Genomic DNA, 27,434 nt, shown 5'->3' with positions numbered 1-27,434 from the left:
GGAAAAACACTTTGAATTGAAGATCCATCTTTAGGATTCTGTCGTCGCCCTCAAGAGGCTGAAATGGATTTGATGCTTTGTTTGCTTGTTTGTTTTGAGCCTTGTTAGCAGCAAACACATCATCATTCATTTGGATTTGGCCAAACATTAACTCACTTTAAGCTAATTTTGGTCTCCACCTACTTAAATATATGTTTATGTTTTTAAAGACTTATGCTGAGCCTGACCCGTGTTTGTTGTTCGGCAGGTGGGCTGGTTTTCATATTTCTGTGTGTAGTGTACACTCACAAAAACTCAATTAGCTAACAGGCTAATATGCTCTTCAGCTCCTTGGCTAATGCAGGGCTGACTCCTACAAGCATCGTTAAAAACAGATTAAAACACATGAAAACACAAACATCCTTTAATATTCTGTTACTGGAACACGTTAAGACAGCACACTGAGCCAACAACATGGATTCAGGGACGAACCTTCATCGGGGTCCTCTGGTCCACATGTCTTCAGTTTAAGGACAAGTTCACACAAGCTGGACAATAACTATGAGTCACACACACACAGCTTCTGGAAGGCTGCGACAGTGAGCAGGTACCAACAATCAAAAGCTCCTCTCAGAGAGAGATGTGTGCTTCTATACAACACACTTCAGAAAGTACGACGCACAAAGGAAGTGAGCCCGACTCTAATTCAAGGAGGAACCACAAAGCTACCACAAGAGCAAACAGACACTTCACACCTTTAGCTGTGTGCTACTCAGCACTGACATCGTTCTTCTGTCTTTAGTGACTGCACCATGAAGCTGGAATAAAAACACAACAAAGCTCTTTACGACACACAAAAAGCAGCTTGTTTGTTGTTGAAAGGATGAAGCTGAAATAATCTACACTGCTCTTTGAAACACATCCTCTGACAAGGGTCAAACGTTCATGTGTCATGGACAAATCCAGTTGTTTCTGATTACAGGAAGAATTTTCCTGCTGAACTTAGCATTAGAGTAGCGAGTAGTGAAATACCGCTGCGCACCACTAGAGGGAATATTGAGCCTCTTTCTGAGCATCTTAAAGAAATCTTCATGGATCCTACATCTTGTGATGTGTTGAAACGAAGAACAGAGTATCGTTAAATGACACACACACACACGAGGCAGTGCTGTAACTGGGTTCTTCTATGAGTGACCACATCTTGAACATCTAGTGTTAACATATTGCTGACGTACAGAAGGTCTTAATGTTTCCTATGGCAGTGGCTCCAGTCAGCTCCCAGGGAACACTTGGGATTACACACTGAATAACAGGGAGCACAGCGATCCAGGAGCATCAGTAATCAGTGTCCTCCACCCTACAGACAAGTCTCAGGACTGGCGACCATGTCACCGTTTTGTTGCGGTTCTTTCAAGAACCTTTCCACTTCCTGTGAGTCCACTGTCACGCTCTTTGGCCTGTCCTCCACCGCTCCCCCTTCGTCTTTCTCTTCATCCTTTTCCTTTTGGGTCTCCTTCTCTGGCTCCTCCCTCACTCCCTTCTCCTCTTCACTGTCCGCAGACCTGTCACACGCCTCGGTCTTGGTGTCATCCGTCACTGCGACGCTGTCAAGTTTGTCTTCTGGTGCTGAAGGCTTTGTCTTGATAAACAGGAAGTTGCAGGTAGCCAGAACCAAAGCTGAAAGCACAACCTCACTTCCTGCCAGCAGGAAGACGTACATGTAGTTCTTGGTGGCATCGAGCAGCCGACCTAGAAGATAACCGAGGAAACAGAAGTGCATTACTGAGGCGTGAACGGTAAATGGCGACAAATCAAGAGGAAACCGTTAAACTAAAAACACATTTTAAAACAAACTGCACTTCCTCAAATGGCCACCTGAGGCTGACTCCACAAGTGATGACCTTCATTGACCCCAACATCTTTATATGTAGTTGAGTGTGCTTTTGTAACAAATTCTTCTATTCAAAGATGCTAAAAATGATCTTTTGCTATATGCTAATTGCTAGTAGCTAGCTTATTCTAATTCTTACTCCTTCCTCAGCAGTCCACTTCCTGATAACTCCTTGGTCACTCTTGACTTGCTTTAGACGCCAGCCCTCAAGTGGCCGTTTAAAGAAGTGCAGTTTTTGACACTCCTGACAGAAATCAAACCCCCAAACTTCCTTCTGTCTTACGTTTGGTTGAACATGTGTGCACTGACCTGCACCAGGTGGCCCAACGAGCACAGCGATGGCCTCCATGAGCAGGACCAGGCCAATGGCACTGGAGAATTTCTCAGTACCAACTATTGCCATAAGAACCTCAAACTGCAGCGCGCCCACCATTCCGTAGGAGATGCCGAAGAAGATGCAGAACACCACCAGAGATGCGTAGTCCTTAGCCTGGAGGTAACGGCGAAATTATGAAGACAAAGAAACCTCGCATGTTTAGTTATTACCCCAAACAGCCTTTCACTCACCTGTGAACCGATCAGGTCTGTGGTTCCATTGAAGATCATCGCAAAGCTGAAGAGGTAGACGCAACGAGGACGAACCCACTTCAGTCCAGCAACCACACCACACACGGGCCGAGCAAAAATGTCGATGAAGCCCAGGATACTGAGCAGCAGGGCAGATTTGGTGTCCTCATTCCCCAGCTCCTTAGCATAGCTCACCACAAACACCGGAGGCACAAACAAGCCAAGCACCATGATGGAGGCCGCCACAGTGTAGATGACAAAACCGCAGTCTTTGAACACAGAGAAGTCCAGCAGTTTAGCTTTGGGCTTCTCCTTCTCTTCTCCTTCTGTTTCCTGGTCCTGCTCCAGGTCCTCAGATTTGAGGGCCTTAGGGGCGACCAGGGGCTTCATGAGGGCCCCGCACACACAGCAGTTGAGAAGAAGGCCCCCCAAGATGAGAAAACCACCTCTCCATCCATACTGGTACTGAAGAGCCTGGCCCAGCGGTGAGAGGCAGCACAGGGCCACCGGGCTGCCTGCTGCTGAGAGGCCATTGGCCAAAGGGCGCTTCTCGCTGAAGTAGCGGTTCAGCATGATCAGAGATGGCTGGAAGTTCAGGGCTAAGCCCAAACCTGCACAACAACCAAGAAACAGGTCAGTTTTTACCTCTAACACCAGAACAGGAAACAGGAAGTCAAACGCAGGCTTCGTCCATCCTGGTTAGAGGAATCAGACAATACCCTTATCCATCGCAGACCTGTAATGACTCCAGTGGTGAGGTAGATATGGATGATGCTGGTGGAGAAAGAAGCCAGGATCATCCCCAGAGAGGCGAAGAGGCCACCCACCATCATCACCGGACGGCAGCCGAATCGATTCACCAGCACGCTGCACAGAGGCCCTGCACAAAGGGCACCATGTTCAGCCCAGGGGTCCATGTATTCACTTACAATCATTAGCAACAGCACCAAAAATCAATCATTTAGCATCTGTGCGATTTTGAGTGCCATAGTCTAGAAGTTGTTGCCAGGCAACGAAGGGTGGTGCAGGTTATATATTTATAACCTGCACCACAGAGCCAGGCCGTCCTTCAGGGGCTAAAAGTTCTAGCACAGAATGTCTCCCCCTGCTGGCAGTTACAGTAATGGTTGCGTAGAGTAGCTGTGGCTTTGCTGCTGGTATGTCCCCACGGACACCAGATTTAAAACGATATTGATGCATAGCTATCCCTGTCAGTGTAAGATGCTTAAACACATGTGTGTGTGTGTTTTGTTGCTGTCCGTGTGCTGATGTGTCCAGACCGCAGCCCACCTGTGCCATAAAGCATGGCCAGCAGTATGGAGGAGATCCAGGCGGTGTCGCTGTATCCAACATCGAACTCCCTGATCAGCTCTTTGAAAAACACGCTGACAGCTTTAGGAAAGGCGTAGGAAAAGCCCGTGATGACAAAACAGCCCGCCAGCACCGCCCAGCCCCACCCTCCATCTGGAGCTTTCACCCCCCCGGCGCCCATGTCCACCGCCGCTCCTCCCATGGTGCTTTCTGGGGCTGTGTCCTAATGGAGACTGACAGAGGAGCCGGGGAAACACAGGAGAATGACGACACTTATTTGGATTGAGTTACTCTGCTAATTCAGTTCTGCACAACAACAAAGCCCACTCTGGAGTGGATGTGTGTGGGTCCTCATAACACTGCTGTAAATCCAGTCATCGTCAAATGAACTGAACACACAGCCCTGACCTCCGGCTCCGCGGTGCATCGCTCTCCAGCCAGCACTGCATTTGTTGATTACAATGTTTAAAAAAGCTTTGAGCACGGACACATCACTCTGTGAAGAAGTGAAGACTCACACAGGTTCCGACGAGTTCCTCTCTCAATCCTCACGGCACATGATGGGAATCAGCAGCCCGGGCCTCTGGTGGAGCGGACTGATCTGAGAAGCATTGAACTAAAAAGAAGAATCAAAGAGTAAAGAGATGAACATGCAACAAGTTAAAGTCTTATAATAACATAGTTTGCTCCAAACTGATGCTAATGTGTCATGTCAGCAGGAATATGGCTGCTGGAAGCTGTTTAATCATCTATTTAAACTCACCACCACAGCACATTGGACTGATGTCACAGAGTCAGGTCCACATAGTGGGACAATGAGCCCGATCACTCAAGGCAGCCGAGGAGTTTTAGGCTTGAACTGTGGAATGCAGCTGTCAGCTCAACACAGCTCGACACCAGAGGAAGGAAAACAACTCCACCTTATCAAATAAAGTACTGATGACCCTTTAAACGGGTCAATATTTGGCCACCAGGCTGTACTTTATGATGGCTTCTATCATTAGTGTGGCCAGAACCACACATGAGATTTACTGCTCCTCTGCATCCCATTGTTCCAGTAATGGGCCCGCTCCGCTCAGATTCACAGGCCCTCTGGGCGTCTGGAGCCACGATGCAGCTTTTTACTGTGCAGCCACATATCACAGCACCTCGGGTTCATGTATATATTCATGAACACAGCTTGTATTATCCTGGAATCTCTGGGGGGACATTTTTAAATCAAAGAGCTGCTCTTTGGACAGTCAGGAAAAAACCAGCCAGTGGCTCCATCAATTCATTTACAATCTCTAGAAGAAGCTGAAAGGAAGGAGTCGCTGGGTTCAGGCCGAACAGCCAGCAGTCCAGCGTCTCCGGGTAACACGATCATTTCAAGCCACATGCTGACGGGGGAAGGAGGTGACCACCAGAGTCTGAGCGTCAGTCACTCCCTGCATTATTACACAGCCACAGCTGGGAAATATCAATGCTGCATATTACTCGGACACTGATATTTGCTTTTATTAAAAAAGTCTGGAGTCTCATGGGTAACAGTCGAGCTCCACATCAGAGTGTTTAGAGACATTAAACACAGAGTTTGGTCTGCTGCCCCCCAGTGGCCAAAAAGACTCATGGAAACAATGCAACAACAAAAGTATTGATTGTGATTTAAAAAAAAAAAATCTTAAAAATGTAACGTGATGAAATATAATGTTTGTTTCTACAGTAAAAAAGAAAAAGGTTTAGAACAATGTCGCCACATCAGAGGAAAGATACAGTTACAAGTCATCAAATTTCCACACAGCCCCCCAGCGTGGGGTCACATCCTGAAGGTCCTATAAATAATAACACATTGTGCGTGAGACAACGAGCCACTAATGACAGAATCACGCAACATGACGAAGCTCGGTCCGTATCACGATGTGACTGTTGATATGTCTGCTCCATCCAGCCCCACGGACTGTGTTCATAATGACAGTGACAAGCTGCTGAGCGCCTTACCGGCTGATGCTGCCCGGTCCCTGATGCTGATGCTGTCCGGTCCCTGATGCTGCCCGGTCCCTGATGCTGCCCGGTCCCTCCTCCCTCCTCCAGCCTCCAGCCTCAGCACCGGAGCCTCGTTTCTCCCCGCACGTCTGCCTGCAGACCATCACATCACGGGGGCGGGTGGGTCTGACGGCACGCTCCTGGGTCCTAATGCCCCCCACTGACGTCAGACAGCAGAAACCAATGACACAGCAGCCACACTCAGCTGTTTCTGTTATTATACAGAGGAGGTAAACATGTGTTTTTATAACCCAGCTTTATTATTAATATATTATATTAAGGATTTATATAATGCTGCTCTGTCTTCAAGACTTTAGATAAGACCTTCATGAAGGTCTGCAGTGTCAACAATGTTGGCTCACTGTATACATATACACTATATATATATATATATATATATATATATAGTCCACATTGTTCCCTCTATTTAGACTGTAGAGTCTGCTCACTCCACACTACAATATATATATATATATATATATATATATATATATACTATTATAGCACTCTGTTATCAACACCCAGAACTATTATATATATATATATTTAAATTGTCAGTGACTGAGTGCAGCTTTAATGGTTCAGATGCCTCAGGCTGGTGTCTTTGATTGACAGGCGTCTTATTATATTACTGTCCACTGTGCTCTCACTTCCTACTCTTTGGCCAGTAACTGGAAAATATTGCATCATCATCATATCCTGTTTGTTGTATCTGGAAACATTAAGCCGTGTCACTCCTCTCCATGATTATGTTCATGTCAAACTGACAGAAGGAGCCGGATGTGCGGCTGCAGCTGGAAGCTGTTGCTTTGCTGTGTTTCCTCCTCTGACTGACAGAGTGTGAATAATAAGGCAATAAATAAACTGTGGTGCTGCCGCTGTGGCTGGATGACGTCAGCCCCCCCGCCCCACTTCACCCCTGGACAGGGAGCATGTGTGTGTTCAGCATCATCTCATCATGCATGTCCCCCAGGAGCAGCACCCCAGATGCTCTGTCTGATAATGAGCACGTCTCGCCTTCTTAAGGACACAGCCTGGAGTTTGTCCTGTGTGTAACAGCACGACCTTCATCACATGCACTCATTTCACCGTGGACAGTGTTTGTGCTGTGGCCGTTATTCTGAACCACCCAGGAGGAGCAGATCTGTTGTATAACCGTCCTGACGGTGGAGCAGATAGTGTCACAGCGCCACACAGTGGTGAGACTGTGTCATTGCTGAAAGGAACTGAATCATCTGGGCCTGGTTGTTTCAGACTGAAGATACCAGGTCCACAGAAGGCAAGAAAATACAAACATAATAAAACAAATTAAAATAACACACGGCTCAAAACACAAAGGGAACACTGACACCTCAGAGACCTCAATGAGTGCAATACTCCATCATCTTCATCCATTACACAGTGAAATACGTTGAGGACAAAATAACATAAAAATGAAATCAAAATTATTAACCCATGGAGGTCTGGCTTTGGAACCATACTCAGAATGAAAGTGAAAAATCACATCACAGGCTGATCCAGCCTGAGTCAAGACGAGTCAGACTGAGGCTCAGTGGTGTGTGTGTGGCCTCCACCTGCCTGTATGACCTCCCTCCAACACCTGGGTGTGCTCCTGATGAGGCGGGGGATGTTCTCCTGATGTCCTCCAGACCTGGATTAAAGCATCAGTCAGCTCCCAGACAGTCTGTGGTGCGGCGTGGAGTTGGTGGATGGAACGAGACATGATGTCCCAGACGTACTGGATTGGATTCAGGTCTGGGGAACGGGCAGGCCAGTTCATAGCATCAATGCCTCCATCATGCAGGAGCTGCTGACACACTTCATCAGGCCTAGCATTGTCCTCATCAGAAGGAACCCAGGGCCCACTGCACAGTCTGAGGATCTCATCGCGGTACCTAACGGCAGTCAGGGTACCTCTAGCTAGCTCATGCTGGAGGAGGCTGCAGGCAGCAGAAGGTTCTCCACGGGGTCTCCAGACTGACACATCTGTCACATGTGCTCAGTGTGAACCTGCTCTCATCTGAAGAGCACATGGTGCCAATGGTGAATCTACCAATCATCGCCCTGCACGGGGTTGGGCTGTAAGAACAAGACGTCGTGTCCACCTCTCATCTCCACCTGTTGTCTGTTCCATTTGCACAACAGCAGCTGAAACTGATTCACAACCCGTGTTGATCCTAACTGGACAGGCTGGTTTCACATCGTGTTCTTTAAGTGTTCCTTTATTTTTTGAGCAGTGTAAAAAAGCTTTTCTAGTCCAGTTTGTATCCAGCCTAATATGAATCCTTGGGGATTAACGGCTCATGTTGACTATCCAAAACCCGACAGCTGTGGTGAGCTGAAACCTTCATTTAAAATAATTAAACTCCACACTGATCCTAATATAAGATGGTGCACAGAAAAAACCACACCTACAAGTACTTATTAATTTATTTACACAACTTTAAAATACACAAATACAGTGGCATTACAAATGAGGAGCGAAAGTCTTAAAGTGAGAGTGGACAGACGAAGTTTCCCCACGAGTCCACAGTAAGAGACGCATCGTGGGACATGAGCAACCATCTCCACTACACTGGTAAAAGCAAAACTGGACATGAGGTGTCAAAATAAGAACCGAGTGAGGCAGACGAACAGAAAGAGTTTCCATGTAAAGTGTACTTGTAGTTATCACAGCCGGCATCAGTGAGACAAACCAGTTAATCCCTCACTTTTTGTTTTTCAAGCCCACAGGTGAAGAACATTTAAGAAAACAATGCCTTAGCAGGACCTTTAGTGGAGGGAGGCATTCCCAGTCCCTCGATACATCGCCGCCATCGTCCTAAACTGTACGCGGACTTGGTGGTAGACGGAGTATCCTATACACAACAACAGAACGAACATGAACAAATTACCACTACAACCCCCTTTCCACTACACAAAATGGCCTACAATACTTTGCAATCAGTCTATCACATCGAGAAATTTCTACTTTAAAATCTGCAGATCGAGCCACAGAGAAGAGCCACACGAGGAACGTGTGCGGCGCCGGTACCGCCGGGACTCGGCCGTGACCTCCTTCCTCAAGACAAAACACAGTCTATAAAATCTGTTCAGCACCAGCCTGTCCATTTTCTACCTGATCCCTCACATCGTTCATCAGACCCACTCAGAGATCGGATGTTCCTTATTTAATCCATGTCGGAGTTTTTAAAGGTTCTCTTCAAATAAAACCATAAAACCAGGAAATAAAAGCAGCTCCAAACACTATTGTCTCTTTAAAGGAGGTGCAGCTATTTATTTTTCATCCAGCCCACTGCTAAAGCTGGAGGGTCCATGAACAAAACCCCACCTTTACAATGAAGTACTGTGCCTCCGCATAGCTGTGGCACTTTCAGAACGCTAATGGAAAAGGAGGAAAACCAAAATCACGGCGCCTACACTTCCCTTAATGCTAATGAATATTTGTCGACGCCTTCCTGGAGGAGCCCACAAACAGTAGCTGACATGCCCGTTTAATGCATAGTTCTAAAGGACATCTGATGAACCGTGTAGGAACACACTGTGTAATGGCACTAACAACGTATTAACACTCCCCATCATCAGCCTGTAACTGATGCCTTTTCCTGTTTATTGCGTCATGTAGAAGGACAGTTTGGGTTCTTTGACGTCAGTGTGTTTGAGGTTCTTTTCAAATGTTGGTGTACTAACATCAGGAGCTGGTGGGGGGCAGACATGGAAGCCATCTCGTCAGAGCCACCAGATTCCAGCAGCAATGTTATCTCTGGGATACAAACACAGCGTGATCAGCTGGACCTAACGAGGCCGTGAGTAGACCAGCTGTTCTCCGGGTGGATCTGAAGAGGCATCCCGTCCACCACCCTCTCTACATGCTCCAACTGTTCAAAGGACCCAAACCATCCGTTTAAGAGCAAAACCAAGCCGTGACATCCTGAAAGGTTGGTCAATAAAGATGTTCAATGAGGTCCGAGTAGAAAATGGCCACGTACACTTGATGGACAGATGGTATATAGAGTGAGGCTGAGGAGGCAAAAAAAAAGACCTAAAGACCCTCAACATGTTCCCCCCACAGCTCAAACAACCCTAAGACAGAACCACACAAACACACACACACAAATCACATCACAATGCACCAGGTTAGAAACATCTCATCCATGGTGTGGACAGACCCACCGCCCGGCTGCTTCACTGCTCCATCATTCACAGCTTTTTTCCCTCCACAGTCACAACCTGAAGACAGAAACCAAAAGTGTGCCTGTGTTTTAATGTTTTTTATATATATACTACACCGTCCTGGTTCCAACACACCTGAGGAGGACAAAGAAGAAGAAAGAAAACATGCTATCAGATCACCGAGGCCTTTGTCCCATCCCACTACAACCAAAGGGGGTGTAACCCGACCTCTAAATTTGACTTCTGGGATTTAAAGAGTCCTTCAGGACACAAACGAGGCACCGTTTGCTAACACTGCCATGTTGGAGCACATGTCCTCTTGTGATTCAAATAAAATCCCAGACAATTTTCAAGCAGACTCTCCATTTCCAAACTCTGTGAGGTCTGACCAGCTGGTGTCAGATGTTTTAATGCTAGAGAATAAAAACAAGTGGAAAAAAAGATGCCAGAGAAAAGAGGATCCATGGCTTCATCAACAGTAAGGAGGAGGATCTTCCCTTGGAGCAGAAGAAGGGATACTGTGGCTGCTACTTTGCCAAAGTGGTTGTTAAGGCAACCAAACTGTACTCCACCTGCCCCTCTCTCTTTCTCCAACACACACACACACACACACACACTCCTGGCTGTGCTCCTGTTCTTTATCAGTGAACAGGAGCACAGCCAGATTCTTGTGCATGGGTTGGTAGTCCACTGCATTATTTGTAAGTCCCATTTTCATATGTGAGAGTGTGTGAGTATGTGTGAGTATGTGTGAGTGTGTGTGTGTGTGTGTGTGTGCTGCAGGTGGCACATGTGAGGCCTCCGTGGTGCACAGGTGGATGGGAGGGTTTCACCGAGGAGCTGCTGCCTGGAGGCCGCTGGGTGTGACCCGAGACAGAGCCTGAGAGACACAGATGGGAACATGATGTCACGTTAATGGTGAGGTCATCGGCAGCGAGAGCAACCATTTAAAGGAACAGTACAGCAGAAAACACAAGAGGCCAGGAACCTGTGACAAAATGATTCTGATGCTACAGCCAGCTAGCTTAGCACAAAGACTGGTTGCAGGGAGGAAAGCTAGGTTAGCTCTGTACATTTATGCAACAAACATGGAAAAACAACTTCCTTTATTCAAGCTAAGGGTATTCACACATTATTCTGATCGGATGTCACTGCTAGCCTTGTACTCTGCGGTCTTTATACCACAACAGAAACACGGCCTTATGAGGCAGCTGGTTTGTCAGCCCATACAGCCCAGACGAGCCATCAACGTGCCTACCTAACGATCACCGATCCCTCCGGCTGTCCGAGGAACTACTTCTCCTGGTTTTTGGTCTACATGAGCATAAATAACTAGTAACCAGAACAAAAACATGACGTGATTAACGGTTCTGTATGTGGTGGGGGCCATTTGTCTTACACCAGTTATCTTGTCTATCTTAAGATATTGTCAAAGTGGCGCATATTAACATATGCAAATGATATTAATTATTCAAAAGGTTTGGATTATTTATGAGGTGCTCTCTAATCACAAGGACAAAACCCGAGTTAACCCTTTGTACTGCCCTCAGACATATTTCAAGGGGTAAAAAATATATATAATAATATCACAATTTAAGGGTCTTTGTTATTAGGACACCTCCTTATTAAAGAGTAATCTGCTTTAAAAAGCCTCAGTGTCTGTGAAAACACACAAGACAGGCAGCTTCCTACACTCCTGTTGGTCGGAGGAGTCCTAAGAAAAAATACAGGATTTTCTCATTTAAATGGACTGTTCCGCTTTTTGACCTCTGGGGGGAGCATTTGGTCCACACAGAGGAAGAGAACAAAGGACCTAATGAAACCACTGCTGGGACAACCTCAAACTCACAATTCTCACTGTTTCACAACAACACTTCAAAGCTCAGCAGAGCTGGTAGAGCACATGAGGTCCGTTTGAAACTGCGCCTGATTCAGAAGGATCAGATCTGGACACTGACAACAGGACGGATGAGAAGGTATCTTAAAAAAAGAGGAAAGAGGAAAAAGAGGAACTAACTAAGGACATTCTGTCTGAGGCTGAGGGCGAGCTGATACGCTGCATGTTCAGATCAGGGAACAGTCGACCGGCCTCTTTATTTACACGCCGTTTCCTGGCCTTTGTTGCTGTTCATATTTTCCTCTGAACGAGGGATCGTCATGATCTGGAGCAGCTTTTTAGTCTGTTACCTGTGAAGTGGACATGCGGGATGTGTCCTGGCGTCCTGTTAGGTCTGAGGAGGAGATGTTGACAGGGGCTCCCCGATGAAGACGCATGCTCACCTTCCTCTCCTTCTCCATTCCTGTAAGAGACACCACTCTAAATATTTGCATGCGTTTACATTTCCACATGCAAACCTGAATTCCTTTGAATCCGGAGTACGTTGTGTGAGCGGACCTGTGTGCGACGCAGGGTTGAGTGGGGAGGGGGCCGCGACATCCTGAGTCGCCCTGGCTCTTCCTGAAGCTGAAGCCATGCCTCTGGCCGCAGGGTTCCTGCTGTGCCTTAGTCTCTCCTCCCGGTCTCGGCGCTCCCTCTCTGCGTCCTCCACGGCCCTGTTGGCACCCTGAGACATAAGGAATATCATTAGGCTTGTCTGACATACACAACATATGTATGAGGCGGGCTCACATCAGGGAACAGTCATTTCTCAGTCTGCCCATATTTTAGAAGAATGGTCCAAATGCCCAGAAGTCATTTAGCTTCTTATATTTTATGCAGCAGGCCTCGGGAGCAGACTGGTAAACGCCGGGAAGACAACATGCATTTTGCACAAATGAGGGGCAGCAGCAGAGAATGTGTGTCTGTGTTGGTGTCCTTGCATTAAATGTAGTGCAGTATTTTGGTCTAGTAAATAAAGTCCTGGTCTAAACCCCGGTCAGACCGGCTGAATTCTGCTCCAAAGATGTAAACACACAAACACATTAGAGCGCAGTCTGTCAGCTGGTCTGACCTGTCTTCTGTTTACAAAACGCAGCTCTGCAGGTTTTCTTGTTCCTCTTTCACTTGTTTTGTTCTGCAAATTCCCATAAACAGCAAGACAATCTCATTGGTGCAGGTCTCTAAAGCTCGCAATGTTAAAAAAACCTTTTTCCAACCATGAAATAAAAATAAGACGAGGCGGTGTCGGTGGGCCACGGCTCAGGCAGGTGGACCTAGTACTGTGTGACTGTTTTCTCACACATGTCTTCAGCAGCAATCCTGCTGTTCAAGTTGCACATTTAAAACATGTATCATCCAGCGCTCTAGTCATGAAGAATACGTGCTGGCTCTGTAGGGTTTTATATGTGGGAAGATGTGCTAAAAAGGCAGATGACTCATTACACCACTGCTAGCAGATGTGTTTGACTTTCCTGGCTGCTTTTTACTCCAGGAAACACGACGTGTCCAAGCGAATGTCAATCTAACATTGCTGCTAACTGATGATGCCAATTAATAGCTGCAACTATTGTGAAAGGATTTCACCTGCCTGCTATACCCTTCCCCAGCTGACAGTTACTGCATCTTAGTGGATTTCTGTCTAAAGCGAAAGAGCCTGTAGTTACCCATCAAAGTAAAACAGAGCATAAGAGAGTAAGGAGCAAATCCACTTACAAATTTGAGCATGTTCCAGTCAAAGACGTAGTCATAGGAGAATCCCTGTCTGTGGAAGAGATTCCTAAAGAGTTGGCGGAGGTAGGAGTAGTCAGGCTTATCATCGAACCGTAGAGAGCGGCAGAAGTTCAGGTATGTGGCGAACTCGGCTGTGTAGGAAGGAACAGAGGGGAAGGATCAGCCATGGCGGTCTCAAACACAGGGCTCAGAGTTTATTCCTGCTTTGATGAACTGCTACATCTGAGCAGTGACACCTACATGGATAGCCCTTGCAGAGGACCTCAATAGGCGTGGACATTTTCTTCTCGCTGATGCGTTCATATTTCTGCCTCTTGGTGGCAGCTTTGAGGCCCTGCCAGGGCAGAGAACCCAGGTTGAAGTACATGAGGACGTATCCCAGTGACTCCAGGTCGTCCCGTCTGGACTGTTCTGTAGACGGGGAATGAGGAGACGGTAAACATCAGTCTGGAGGTTTATGAATGACTCTTCCATTAGAAGTAAAAGCGGAGTTCTTACCAATGCCCAGATGTGTGTTTATGGAGGCGTAGCGGGCGGTGCCAGTCAGATTCTTGTTCTCACGGTAGGGGATGTGCTGGTGTGTACGTGCGTCTCTGTATTTCTTGGCCAGACCGAAGTCAATGATGTATACCAAGTTGCCCTTCTTGCCCAGGCCCATCAGGAAGTTGTCAGGCTTTACGTCTCTGTGGATGAAGTTCTTGGAGTGGATGTATTCAATGCGGCTGATCTAGAAGAAGACGAGCAAATATGATGTGGATGAAGAAGACCCCCACACCTCCAGGGTACCGCTTTAATAGCCATCCCACTCCTCCACTTACCATCTGATCGGCCAGAAGCAGGACTGTCTTTAGGCTGAACTTTCGGGAACAGAAGTTGAAGAGATCCTCCAGACTGGGGCCCAGCAGCTCCATCACCATCACATTGTAGTCACCCTCTGCACCACACCACTTTATCGTTGGAATACCCACTGGAGAAAATCAGAAGAAGCCAATGGTGTTGAGCCAATGTTATCTCCTATGTGCAAAGTCCTGCTTTGTACAAATCACTCTGGAATTAGTGTCTGTGGTGTTTTGGGGACAGCTCTCACAGCATCTGTAGTCTGTCGTCTTGATTTTATAACCATCAATGTGAATAAGAAACCTGATGACTAACAGGATTTAGCATGTGTGGCTCAGCAATGAGGTTCATTGGCAACGTAAGCTTTTTGCTTTTGCCTCACATGTGAACTCCAAAGATTAATAAATGATCTAATACGAGTCGATGCGCTGATACTGCAGACATCAAAAGGGGTTAAGGAATGTGATGGGCTCCCTGCACACTCTGTCCATGCCCCCACACAGAGGCCAGCTGGTTCAGTAGTAGCTGGTGACCGGCTGACGTTACCGAGGCGCAGAGACCATCTGGCATTTCCTTCTACAGGCAGACCGCAACAAAATGCTCCTGCTCAGCACCTAGCACTGCACACTGCATCCGCTATTTATACACATACAAACGCAAATACATCTCAGTCCAGTTTCGCTGCCATGCCCAATAAATCCTAAGGCGCTGGAACAAAAATACAAACGCATGTGTGGGTGCAGTTCTGCTGACAGAGGCAAACTGTCTGAGTCCAAGTAGAGTAAGTGAGTTCATTAGCCAGCGAAGGAAACTAATTTGAAAGCCTATTCTTAAGCATGCCAGAGGCCACCTGTGCAGTTACTACTACATACACGCAGGCATGAACCCTGGAGTACAAGGGTGATAAGAGAAGGCAGGTGTCCGTTTTCTTCAACATGTTGCAGACACTACTGAGCCAGCAGAACATTTACAGATACATTCCAACACGGGGCTGCCCGAGTCTGTACCGAACCTCGAAGCTCGACAGCAAAAGAGCTAAAGAAGCAGCTCTGTTAACAGGAACACTTGTGTGAATCAGGCTGTGCGCCAGCTGCAATCTCATAAGTTTCAGAAACTCACACATTCACACAAATCCATCCTGCCAGGTTTTAAGCTAGATTTGGTCCAATCAGTGCCCTGTGAGGTACAGGGAGGTACAGGGAGGTACAGCACGCTACGAAGACGACAGCAAGAAGTGGCTTTCTGCCTTCTATGCACATATTTTCATCACAAATGTAGAAACATAGTAATTTGCTACCTTTCATTCACAGTTTCTCATTGTCTTCCTCAGTGTGGATGTACAGTGATGGATGGTAATGGGCCTTGAGTTTTAAGTGCTGGTAAATATTGATGAGTTCATAAAAGCACCAACAGGGTCATGCATGACAGGAGTTGAACATGTTACAGCATACCTCCACCCTGCATCATCTTGTAGATTTTGCTCTCTATGTGGAGCTGTGGGTGTTTGGTCTTCACACATTCCAGTTTGATGGCTACCTCCTCTCCAACTGAGATATCCGTACCTGGAGAGAACAAGGAAAATCAGAGATGTTAGTTTCGTGGAAACATGAGTTATAAAATGTAAGAGCAGGAACTACGAAAGGATATATCACTTGGCAGTTATGCTTATGTACACAAGGAAATATCAGTGGCTACTGACACAGCCAAAAATGGAAGATAAGCCATCCAACAGTCTGCACTTCATGTACCCTGCTCTTCTTTCGTGTATCTACCTGCTTGTGCGTCCCAAATTCCTCGTGGCTATCATTACATTTTGATCTCACTCACTTCACAAACCAAAGGATTTTGGGGAGTTTGCACTGAAAATGACAAACCAGCGCTACAGCTGCTTTCCATCTAAATAAGGTTATGGAGTCCAGTTCCCTCCACATAAACACAGCAACTGGACACCAGGTTACGTAACCCCATTACTCTCTCTCTCACACACTTACACAAGGAGCGCAGATCAACAGCAGCACTATCATTGATTTCCCTGTATGATGTCATGTTGGAAGAGCAGCCCTCAGCAGGGCGTGGCGCACAGCTAGGACCATGACTGTTTACACGTTACATTTGTTCCAGTGATTCTGAGAAAAAGCCTGTGTGCTGCATGCAAGCAGGGCTGCAACCAAATGTGGATGCAGGAAAACGGAAGCTTAAATTGGCAGGAAGCAAATCCTACATGTGTGCAGCAGAAATAAATGGTACTGATCATCCCCAGATACGCTTTGGGTGCAGGTTGAAAGGGTCAGTTCACACAAATCACAGTGTTTTGGGCTTACTAGTAGCATACAGGAGTTTAGCATATTTTAAAAAATATTTACTATGTAGAACATGATTTGACTAGGTATTATGATGTATTAGGAATATAAATCAACAGTATGTTACTTAAGCACATTTGTGTGTGGGGTTCTGTTAAGTTGACCATCATTAATCATTGCATAGACTAAAACAGCTGCAGATCAAGAATGCAGACAGCAGCTGAAACCCCGAAAAGTCACGAGAAAGTTGTGTATTTATAAGTAAAGTTTGTTTGTCTGCTCACAGATCGGACAAGTAAGAGAATAATGAGTGAAAAACAACAATTCTACTATATTTAGGTTTCAGCACAACACAAGACTTGTTCCAGTTTTATTCTTTGGCCCATCATCAATAAATCAATCAGTTACAACTGCGAAAAGGCTGCAGAGACTTTTTGTCTGAGCAGCCCTGTTTCACCATGCTGTCTATTCTCTTGCGTCATAGCAGTGTGATTTGTCTGGACAGATTTTTCGTAGGAATGCAGACCCCCGCTGATCTTCTCGGAGAGTGGAGCTGTGTGTAGAACAGTGTACATATGAGGTGTGTTTCATCCTGCAGTGCTGCATGGTGAGGCATGTTCAGGCCCATCCCTCTACAAAGATTCACCAGTCGCTACAGACTGAGAGCCAGATCTAATATATGCAAATATTTGATGACATTTTACACAAAGAACAAAGCACTAAACTGCCGTGCATGTGCATGACAATCATCACAGTGCAGACTTAGCCAACTGCAGTAATTTACAGTATATTCCTCGTGGTGTGGTGACAGGAGGTGAGTAAAACCAGCCACAGAACGCGTACAATCCCCTTCCTCAAATACTGGAGAAGCATAGTGTGGAAGGTGTGAGGTGGCACGTAGCACTGAGGGCACAAATACTGGAGAGTGTCCCGCAGCTGTGGGGCTCATGGTGGAGTTGCTCTGAAACCATTATCCATAATCATTATAGTAAATGTCTTCAATCCTGCATAAAAATCTCTCTACTCTTCATTAAAGCTTAAACATTAAGGGTGTGACCACTTTGAGTCATAGGTGAGTGCATCACAGATCCCTGGCTGGGTTGTAATGGACTCAGGTGGTGCTGGGAGCCAGTACACAGTGCTGCGAAACCACTCCTAGGCCAATCTATGCGTTCTATTGCATCTGTATTTACGAGCTATGAGTTAAAGAAGTTTTACAGATTAAAAAAAACAATTTTTACTAATATTTCCAGAGTATGACATCAAACCAAACTTGCATTTTTAATAACGCATCAACACATTCTCTGCTAAGAACAATGTGCTACTGTATCTCCCGTTGACCTTTGCAGATGCAAGCTAAAAACTCAAGATTTCCCAACAGTGAAGGTTGTGGCACAAACCCGTCAGTTGTGACGTCAGGAAAACCACCGTAACCACCATAACACAGAAGAAGCAACGTGGCAACAAAAACCTTCACCTGTTTGAAAACTGAGTCACAGCCAGCATTAGGCTTTAGGTTCTTTGTTATTGCAACAGCTCTAAAACAACCTCTCTGTTAGCTTTGCTTATGTAGGCGGACCCATCCCTTTAAGCATACATACAGTTCAAACGCTGTCAATCGTCTGTTACCTGAGTTTTAGCCAGAACACAACAATAATAGATATAACATCTAGCCAAGTATCACTGCTCTGTATTCTTCTTTACAGTCATCAATCAAACCAGCACTGACGTCTGACCCTGTGCCTTGAGGAGGGGAAACTCTTTCAGCTGATTGAGTTTGGATAATGACTAACATGGCATCCGGAATTTCGTAGGTTGTTTCAACATGAACCAAACATGCACATCATCATCCACACAGCAGCAGCAGGAAACACGCCATGACTCAGACACTTGACTAACCGCTTGTGCGCTCTTTTGTGCAAAACTGACGTTCTGTCGTGACAAATGTCACTTCAAACCTGAGTGATATTTTCTTGTTAGAAGCTATTTAATTGGCTTTTCCCCAGAATCTTTAAATGTTCACATTTGTACCCAGACTACAAAGCTTCGCCCCAAAAGCTGACCTCCCCTCGTCCTCTTCCTCCTCCTGCCAATAACAAACACACCAGTGTGAGCAGAATCCACCACTCGGACAGCACCGGCACACCGAGCTGCTCGCACATTGTCAGCGTTATTCACACACGCTGTGTGGGAGACGTTCTGTGGGAATTTTTGTGAAATCCTCTGAAACTTTGGTCCTCTGCAAATGTTTGGTTAACTAACTTTTCAAATGATCTGATTTTCTGTTGCTCTAAAACCTCAATGACACGCCTGCAGGGTGGGTGATCTGGGGGGGGGGGGGCACGCACTGTTCTGGCTGGTTAACAATGTTACGTCACATTAGTCACCAGCCTCCAGAGGGGAAGTGAGGCAGAGCTGAGTGAAGAGAAAAACACAAAGTGATTATGCAAGCAGCTGGCAGCTCTCACTATCAGTCCAAACAACAGGTCATGTGGAAGAATCCAATAAATACATTCATTAACCTTCTCTCACTGCGTTTTAAACAGCGTATTTGGAAGGAACACTCATTTATGTGTTATATACTTGACCCAGCCAACACGTCTGCAGAGTTAACGTTTTTACTATTAAAAAGCACTTACTTATTCAAACCATGTACTAAAGGTTGCCCCAAAAAGAAAAAGCCAAAACATCATCTGACTAATGGAGCATCTTTCTTTTCATCCTGCCAGTGGAACCACTGTATGATTAAAGCACCGAGTTCCATTTGATCTTGACTGCACTACACTTAACTTTCAGCAAAAAGAAGCAGTAACCATGGCCACAGAGGTGACTCGCTGACTGGTCATCCCAACATAAACACACCCTCAGGACCCACATGGAGAGATCTAACTCCATGTGTTGGATCGTGGCAGCCTGTCCGTCAGCACCCGATGTTTCTTGTGTGTTTAGTCATGTATGAAGACAATTTACAAGAAATAAATGATTATGAGAGTTATTAGCACAAAACCTAGGCCTGGGTCCAGAAACAGCTTGGAGGTACTGCTGGGGGTGATATGGATTAAAGGTCGGGCAGGAGATCTCCTTCTGCTGCACTTTTTGTTAAGTTAGTGCAATTACAAAGCTTATTCGACATATTAAATCACCTGACGGTGACTCATTATAGACATTTCTATATTTCACAGAATTGTATTAAGTAACCTGTGAAATTAGGTTGACTCATGAAATCCATCACAATTTCACTTCCCTGTGTCCTGCAGGGGTTTAGGAGGCCGGCTTCTTTAGTGAAACACAGCTCACTGTTCTCCAGGACTAATACAGCTTCATCTTATCTGCTAAAATCACAAAACATATGTGCTCAACTTGATAAAACACAGAAATACTGTTAGCAACATGACCAGTAAAACTGTTTCCAGGGCAACCATAAAACATACATCAGCTTGCATACTTAATTTGTATCAAGAGTAATAACGTACACAAACACGGATCCTTTTATAGCAGCAGGTCACATTAATCAGCACTTTATGGAGGTTATTGCTGCACCCTACTAAACAGCTACACACATTAAAACACCGCAGCCAGACCATGGTCTTTTCTCACCAGGTTGATTAGAAATGATCGTTCTAAAGTGCCTCATGAATTAACCATGTCTGTCTTTTGTCGGTTCACATGAATGTCTCAAGCTCAGAAATGTGATCAGCTGTTCTCAACCACTAATGCCAGGAGCTGTAGACCTCCAACATGGCCTCCAGTGGATGCATTACAACAAAGTTGGTGGAATCTAATGTCAGACGGATGCCCCTGAGGGGGGAGACTCCTGACAGCTTTACATATACTACTACTATACTAATACTACTATACTACTACACTACTACTACTACTAATACCCCACTATTGCTTTCAGCTTCTCACAGCACCATGAATGATGGTATCACTGGTAGTGGCCAACATAGCCCCACACACTGCTTGAGTAATCTTTAACCAGGATATCTTTTGTTACCTTAAATTAAAGAGCACACACCCAATAATCCCAAAAAGCCTGCCAAAGCAATATGTTCGAAGATTTACAGATGAAAGCTTACGAACGTCCTCTCAGCCCATAAACGATCAGATTTATTAACCTCAGCTGGCTTTCAGGACACAGGCTAATTCAATGAAATCACCAAACTCACAGCTGACACCCTCAGAGGTTCAGGAACCTGTCAGTATATATTACTTTAAGCTCTGGGAGTGCCTGGATTCTTAGCTACTGTTCATGTAACGCTGGGTTGAAGGGTTGTTTAGATGTGGATGTTCAGAATGTGAACATGAAAACATTGAATATACTGTAGAATACTTGGCCTAGTCAGCTATTTTGTTCCCGGACCGCTGCTGCCGGGCACAGACCGGGAACTAAAACATTAGCTAGCCCGGTTCTAATACAGGGTTTGTCTACGAGCAGCAGTCAGACTCCGGGCTGCTTCATACCGCGTTCCTTCTCTGGACATCGTCTTTACAGTACACCTGGAAAATATATCCCAAAGCGATCACAAGTGAAAATACATCGTGAAGTGTGAAATATTTACGGTAACAGAGGTTGAAGCTAGCTACACAGACAGCTAGCTTAACAGCTAGCATTGCTAACACTAAACATCGAACAGCTGATCGGCTAGCAGCTTATTATGGAAACCCCTGAAAGGCAGCCAGCTGGTTTAAGACGCCTCCGGTGTGAATGGAAAGGAAACAAAACACTCAGGCAAGTTTCTTTAATCATAACATACCAAGATAAATGTCTCCAAACGATCCACTTCCAATTTTCCTGCCCAGTCTGTATCGGTTCCCCACTCTCAACTCCATGGTCGGCTTCGGTCGGCTAGCAAGTGCACTCGCTAGCTCCAAAATATCCAAAAATGTTCCGGTTTAAAGCCAAAGCTTGTTTAAAAGCTCAGCAAGCCGAACCATTCAACACAGACGACCTGTTCGGAATAAACCGGATCCTCTGTGTGTTGTCTCCGGAGGAAATCGGCTCACAATCTTTCGCCTCCTGTTTTAAAATGTCGCTAACTTCATTTTGTGACAATACGGTACTCGTTAAAAAGCTGAAAGTGTGTACTTTCTGCTCCCGTCGGTTCTGAGGCGGATACACTTTGTTACTCCGCGGATGAAGGTGGATTTAGAGCAGATAGCGTTCGGGACTCGGATCCGGTCCTCTCGCTCTGCTGTCTGCCTGCTGCGCTCTGTGAGGAGCGAGCCGCTGGTTCTGACGTCACTTCCCTGCTGGCTGCCGGGAGGAGGATGAGGGGGGGGGACACCGCTGTTTCTATAGAGACGCCAACAGAAGCTTCCATTAACCATAATCACTCAAACCACAGTTCATTTCAGCGCCTAGCCTGACATGTTTAGTTTGTAGTCCAACTTTAAATTATATTTCAATATCTTAACAATGTAAAGTATTAAAAAAAACACCCAAAGAAAAGACCGTTAAAGTTTAAATTCACTTCCTGGTTTACATAATGTAGGGACGCCATTTTTTTGTGTTGCTGCCTTCGCGGACGTCAGGGAACTGAGACAATCTGACAAAGAAAGCGGAATAAAAACACCAGCAGAGAACGAAACTCCCACTCCGTGTCTCCCAAAATGTTTTCAGAGTTGACTCTAAACATTATCCACATCTCCCATGGCTTTCTGGTGTTATTGTTCTTGTAAAACACTGGAATGTTAACATGTTTTGACGTTTGCTACACATTTCTTCTATTAACATTACACATGTGTTGAGAAGAATTAGATAAACAGCAAAGAAAAATGAAGTTACACTAAAGGAATTCTTATCTTCCTGCGTTGTGCTTTGAAGGAGCAGGGTCGAATATTTAATACATTGTCAACTTCCGGTCCGAACGTAACCGACCTCAGAAAGCAGCGCGGCTTCCTGCTGGCGACCACACACTTCAAAATAAAAGTCTGCTCTTCCACAATAACAAAGGGCTGGCTCCTTTGTCCACCGGGCCTGTGAACTCCAGACACGCCCTAAGATGAACAATAGCAGTAATAAAAAAGGAGGAGGGGGTCAGATGTAAAAATTACTTAGTCTGTTGGCAACTTCTTTAAAAAGAAACACGTTTAAAGTCAAAGTTGAATTATAAATATCGATGCACGTTCTGGCAGCTGTTTGGTACTGTTTTATGTTTGTAATAGCGACGGAATGAACAAACTGGTGGAAGTATTTTATCACATTTTTGCACGCTGTGTAGTTCGTCGAATGTTGTCGCGTAAATATCTGGAAACTGTGCTTTTATTGTGAAGGACTAGAAGTCGGAAGTCTCGCGTAGTTGCCGGAAGAAGAACTCCTCTGTTTCCTTTTTCTTTACAGAGTTGCTTCATCATTTTCTCCAATAAACTGAATGACATGGCGTCAGCTGAAAACAACGTTGCTCCACGAAAGAAAAGAGAAGGCGGAGAGGACATTAGTGGTGTCGACGAGAAGAGGGGCAGAACCGAGCCTGACCGGTACCTATATTAAATATGATAAACTGTAACTATAACTGAGGAGAGTTGTGACGGTTTGTTATAGCCCCTCAGCAGCACTGGCTCTGTGTGTTCAGCAGGTTGCAGTATTATTTTGATTTGTGCTAGCTGTAAAAATCAAGCAGCTTCAAACCACTAACTGTTCAACAGAAGAAGGCTGAGGACACTGCTGCTGGGAGTTACCTGGGGAAGGGGATGGAGAAAATCATCAACAATGGCAGCACACTAGCTGCAAAGTTAAAATGTTCAGCTTCAAGACAATAGTTCATCCATTAACAAAGTGTGTATGCAGGGTGGGCTGAGCTTCACCTGTGCTGTGGATGTATCTGTGGGGTGGATGAGCTAGCAGGAGTTTACTAGTGGAAAATCTTGACTAAACTGAATAACAGTAGATGATACACCAACACCACTCCTTCCTCTGAGAATATACCAACATGCGCCTCATCTGCCTTCTTCTACTTTCACCAGGTTGGAGTCCTGCTTGGATCAGCCTGTGGATTCAAGTGTTCTTGAAGTGGTGAAGTTTACACCGTCACCACTGCCAGGTCGGGCGGCTGTATTTTCAGACCTAGGCACTGATGTATGTGGCTTTTGCTTACACGGTGTGTCCTGTTGTGTTCCAGCCAAACATTATGATGCAGACACCACTGAACCGATCAGCTGTGGGCTTTGTACGATGGAGGAGCTGTTGTCCTGGAAACGAAGTGAGGCCAACCCCTTCAACGTGTCGGTTGTCCCTCTGGCAGCTCGCGAGCCTCCTCTGGCCAGCACTCCGCGCCGGACATTGGTGTCTCATGACATGATGGGCGGCTACCTTGATGACAGGTATGGCTTTATATTGAAGGTTAAATAAATACAATCCTTTAAGCGTATGTAGGGTGATTTTTATAGTTCAGTCACAGCCCTGATGTCATGTTTCCTTCTGCTGTTGAGGTTTGTGCAGGGCACTAACACAGAGGCTCCATATGCCTTCTATCACTGGCAGTACATAGATATTTTCAACTACTTCAGCCACCACCTTGTGACTATTCCTCCTGCTGTGTGGACCAATGCTGCACACAGACATGGCGTCATTGTTCTTGGTGAGCAAAAAGTGAAAGAGAAACCGTTTCAGTTCTTTTTCCCCGGGACTATTTGAAATAACAGATATAAATAAATGATTATCTGTGTGATTTGCTTGTTTTCCAGGGACGTTTATCACTGAGTGGACGCCTGGAGCTGCGATGTGTGAGGCCTTCCTGAAAGACGAGGAGTCGTACCGGGCGGTGGCTGATAAACTCGTCCAGATCAGCCACTGTCATGGCTTTGATGGCTGGCTCGTTAACATAGAGAATGTCCTCAGTGTGAGTAGGACAGATGTGTGTGCTTCTGTGCGCCTGATTCAGTTGCAAAGCTTGGTTATGTATATAATGTGTGCTGCCCCCCGCTTACAGAAGGAGGCGGTGAAGAACACACCTTTGTTTTTGCGTTACCTGACAGACCAGATGCACGAGCGAGTGCCCAACAGCCTCGTCCTGTGGTACGACAGTGTGCTCGACAGTGGAGAGCTGAAGTGGCAGAATGAGCTCAACCAGTCGAACAGGTACGGAAAAGATTCAGCGAATCATTGACACAGTTTCACTGTTCGCTTCTCCTCAGCTGTGATGTTATCTCCATGACAGGATGTTTTTCGATGCTTGTGATGGTTTGTTCACCAACTACAACTGGACAGAACAGAACCTGGAGGTGATGAAGGAGGACAGCGGGGCCCAGGGCCGCCAGGCTGACATCTACGTCGGGGTGGATGTGTTTGCACGGGGACACGTGGTGGGAGGAATGTTTGAAACAAATAAGGTAATGAACCTTTTTACAATATGTGTCGCTTTGTGATTAAGGCACTTTTACAGCGTTTCAGTTATCCGCAGGCCCTGGAACTCATTCGGAGGCACAACTTCTCTGCGGCCATCTTTGCTCCAGGCTGGGTGTATGAGACCCACGAAGATAAGAGCAAATTCCGCAAGAACCAAGACAAGTGAGACGACTAACCCTGGACGATGGTTTCAGTTGTCTGTAATATATTTTGACTTAGTCTTTGTTGGGTTTAGGTTCTGGGGTCTTCTGTCAGACTACCTGTACATCCATCGGCCAGCCTCGCCTCTCCCCTTCATCTCCTCCTTCTGCCAGGGATTTGGGAAAGCCATCTACTGGAGAGGACAGGTAGAAAGTTGTGGTCCGTGAAATGTGAAGAGGAGATGGAGTTTTGTCATCCAGCTAGCTGACTGTTTTCTATGTGTCTGCAGCAAGAGACAAAGAGGAGCTGGTTCAACCTGACTGCTCAGGAGATCCAGCCATTGTACTACCACGTGGATCTGGTGGCTCAGGGCTGGTTGAGGAGCTGCGGCTGCCCGGAGGATGCTTGGAATGGAGGCTGCTCGCTGCTTCTTGACGGCCTGATCCCTGCAGCTCACAGCCCCTCCCTTTGTGCCAAGTGTGTATTTGTTTTTTTTTTTTTGCTGTTATTTTTACGTCAAGTTGCGTCAGTCGGCAGTAGCTGTTTTGCTCTGACAGGATCTTCTCCCTCCATGTTCCACTGGCACCCAAGACTCTGGTGACCCTCGTCTATAAGGCCTCTGCTGGGGTGACCGTCTCCCTGGAGCTGATGACAGCAGATGCCAGTCAGTGCAAAAACATTGATGTCCAGGAAATCCAATGTGAGTTTTAATGACATTGTGCTGATTTATTTTTTCATTATCAGTTTTTTTTATTTTTATTTTTATTTTTATTTTTATTTTTATTTTTATTTTTATTTTTATTTTTATTTTTATTTTATTATTTATTTGCATTTTTATTTATTTTTTATTATGATGATCATCGAAACACTTTTAGAGGCTGTAAAGACTCTTTGTGTTTCCAGCTACCAGTGTGCTGCCTGAATTTCTGGATGATGGACACGATGTAGTGAGGCATTTCACTCAGCTGTGTGGAAACCTAAGTCCACAAGGCTGGACACTCAGGTGAAGCACGCCGACAGTTAAACTTTGTTTTTGTTTTTATTGTTATTTTAGATTTCTGTCGTCTGTCTGTCACAGATGCACCCAGTTGGAGCTCAGTGGCTGTGTTCTTAGGGAGGTTTGTGTCAGAATCCATCGGGATGGAGAGCCTCAGGACAGGCCGTTCAGCTGCAGGATCGGAGAAATCATGGTGTGGGTTCAGTGTGTTGGATCATTCTGCAGATTTTTAGCATGTTTTATTTTTCTTCTCCTCACCACCTCATCTATTTCTCTCTTCTAGATCCTGGATGTAGCCAGTCTGCAGGTGCCCCCTGAGCTGGTTCATGGCATGTGCATTGAAGATGTGGTTTGGTTGCATGGTGCTGGTACTTTGCAGGACTCGTCCTCTCCCTGCCTGCACCTCAACGCCACTCTTCGCTGGGACTACCCAGCTGAACTCGTACGCCACTTCAGGGTGTACTGGCGACGACTGAGAGGACCCGATCCCAGGATCCCCCCAGGTCAGCTGGCACTGGTGGGTCGGGCTTATTCTAATCTGTTCAGGGTAACAGAACTGGCCATACCAGACCCGCCTGGCCTGCTGGAGCTAGTGGTGGAGCCGGTGCTCAGGAAGGGCTTCACGATCCCGGAGAGCCACTGGGGAAGAAGAAGCCTGAGCTACACGGAGGACGTCACAGAATGATTTCAAACCAGCTGACAGAAGGCCTCTATGTATGCTGCTGCTTCTGAAGTGGAACTCAGACGTCTCTCACGTGTCTTTACTGGTTGCTTTTTTCAGATCGGGTTCCGTCGGTGACACACCAGGTCCCTGGGCTGCTTTTGTCTGTATCTGTCCTTGGTGTCAGCACTGATTAACTCAATCATTGATTTAATGTACTTTTTTACTGTTGATTAGCTGTACCTGAAACAATAGTCAAATCTGATAAAGGTATGTTGTATGTATGAGCGACTAATAATCGGATCAATTAAAATGTAATCATATAATAAGCCATTCAAAAAGGGAATACTGAGGCATTAACCCCTGGATAACTTGGAGAAATTACAAAAGCAGGTGTGTTATGATAAAGGCAGGGGCTCTTCTTTTATTGACTTGTAAACATAATCAGAGTAAATGTTATCAGCACTGAACCCAAGTTAAAGCTGCTCTCACATATTGTTTTATTTCACTGCGTCCAAATAAATCTTAATACATTTTAAACAACAAATAAATGTGATCACATCATGCAGCATGTTTTTGTTTTTAGAGAATATTTTTT

The 27,434-nt window shown here is 45.8% G+C and overlaps 3 protein-coding genes across 4 annotated transcripts; 1 reads left to right on the top strand and 2 right to left on the bottom strand.

Moving 5' to 3' along the window:
* Positions 1–921: 921 nt before the first annotated feature.
* On the top strand, positions 922–27,398 carry LOC114431287 (cytosolic endo-beta-N-acetylglucosaminidase-like). Of its 2 annotated transcripts, XM_028398870.1 has the most exons (16): positions 922–928; positions 18,250–18,259; positions 23,036–23,170; positions 23,657–23,733; positions 23,812–24,013; positions 24,122–24,270; positions 24,377–24,531; positions 24,622–24,770; positions 24,850–25,021; positions 25,093–25,199; positions 25,273–25,384; positions 25,468–25,655; positions 25,736–25,878; positions 26,082–26,181; positions 26,257–26,368; positions 26,459–27,398. In XM_028398870.1, the coding sequence occupies exons 1-16, from the start codon at positions 925–927 to the stop codon at positions 26,858–26,860; spliced, it is 2,217 nt and encodes a 738-aa protein (XP_028254671.1). In that variant the 5' UTR covers positions 922–924; the 3' UTR covers positions 26,861–27,398. The 2 variants fall into 2 exon arrangements, with proteins under 2 accessions (XP_028254671.1, XP_028254672.1); XM_028398871.1 differs by lacking the exons at positions 922–928; positions 18,250–18,259 and having other exon boundaries at positions 23,008–23,170.
* On the bottom strand, positions 923–5,755 carry LOC114431289 (monocarboxylate transporter 4-like). Its single transcript, XM_028398873.1, has 7 exons — positions 5,726–5,755; positions 4,267–4,364; positions 3,728–3,981; positions 3,174–3,317; positions 2,438–3,048; positions 2,180–2,360; positions 923–1,728 (listed from the first exon to the last, which is right to left on the bottom strand). The coding sequence occupies exons 3-7, from the start codon at positions 3,948–3,950 to the stop codon at positions 1,337–1,339; spliced, it is 1,551 nt and encodes a 516-aa protein (XP_028254674.1). The 5' UTR covers positions 3,951–3,981; positions 4,267–4,364; positions 5,726–5,755; the 3' UTR covers positions 923–1,336.
* Positions 10,046–21,523, bottom strand: LOC114431293 (casein kinase I-like). Its single transcript, XM_028398878.1, has 9 exons — positions 21,448–21,523; positions 15,842–15,952; positions 14,372–14,520; positions 14,052–14,280; positions 13,794–13,964; positions 13,536–13,684; positions 12,339–12,507; positions 12,131–12,243; positions 10,046–10,823 (listed from the first exon to the last, which is right to left on the bottom strand). The coding sequence occupies exons 1-9, from the start codon at positions 21,521–21,523 to the stop codon at positions 10,773–10,775; spliced, it is 1,218 nt and encodes a 405-aa protein (XP_028254679.1). The 3' UTR covers positions 10,046–10,772.
* Positions 27,399–27,434: the final 36 nt, after the last annotated feature.

This window comes from Parambassis ranga, unplaced genomic scaffold, assembly GCF_900634625.1.
Source record: "Parambassis ranga unplaced genomic scaffold, fParRan2.1 scaffold_66_arrow_ctg1, whole genome shotgun sequence".
In the NCBI taxonomy this organism is placed as follows: domain Eukaryota; kingdom Metazoa; phylum Chordata; class Actinopteri; family Ambassidae; genus Parambassis; species Parambassis ranga.
Note: the sequence above shows the minus strand (reverse complement) of the source record. Positions and strands in the feature narration are given on the sequence as shown.

Coding starts and splice junctions, on each gene's coding strand:
- LOC114431287 (XM_028398870.1), top strand. Junction 25,385..25,467: donor CCATCTACTGGAGAGGACAG/GTAGAAAGTTGT, acceptor ATGTGTCTGCAG/CAAGAGACAAAGAGGAGCTG. Junction 25,879..26,081: donor TGATGTCCAGGAAATCCAAT/GTGAGTTTTAAT, acceptor TTGTGTTTCCAG/CTACCAGTGTGCTGCCTGAA.
- LOC114431289 (XM_028398873.1), bottom strand. CDS start 3,950: ATGGGAGGAGCGGCGGTGGACATGGGCGCCGGGGGGGTGAAAGCTCCA. Junction 3,318..3,727: donor GGCCATGCTTTATGGCACAG/GTGGGCTGCGGT, acceptor CCCTTTGTGCAG/GGCCTCTGTGCAGCGTGCTG. Junction 3,049..3,173: donor CACCACTGGAGTCATTACAG/GTCTGCGATGGA, acceptor GTTGTTGTGCAG/GTTTGGGCTTAGCCCTGAAC.
- LOC114431293 (XM_028398878.1), bottom strand. CDS start 21,523: ATGGAGTTGAGAGTGGGGAACCGATACAGACTGGGCAGGAAAATTGGA. Junction 12,508..13,535: donor ACTGGAACATGCTCAAATTT/GTAAGTGGATTT, acceptor CTTATGTCTCAG/GGTGCCAACAGGGCCGTGGA. Junction 10,824..12,130: donor CCCGCATGTCCACTTCACAG/GTAACAGACTAA, acceptor TGTGTCTCTCAG/GCTCTGTCTCGGGTCACACC.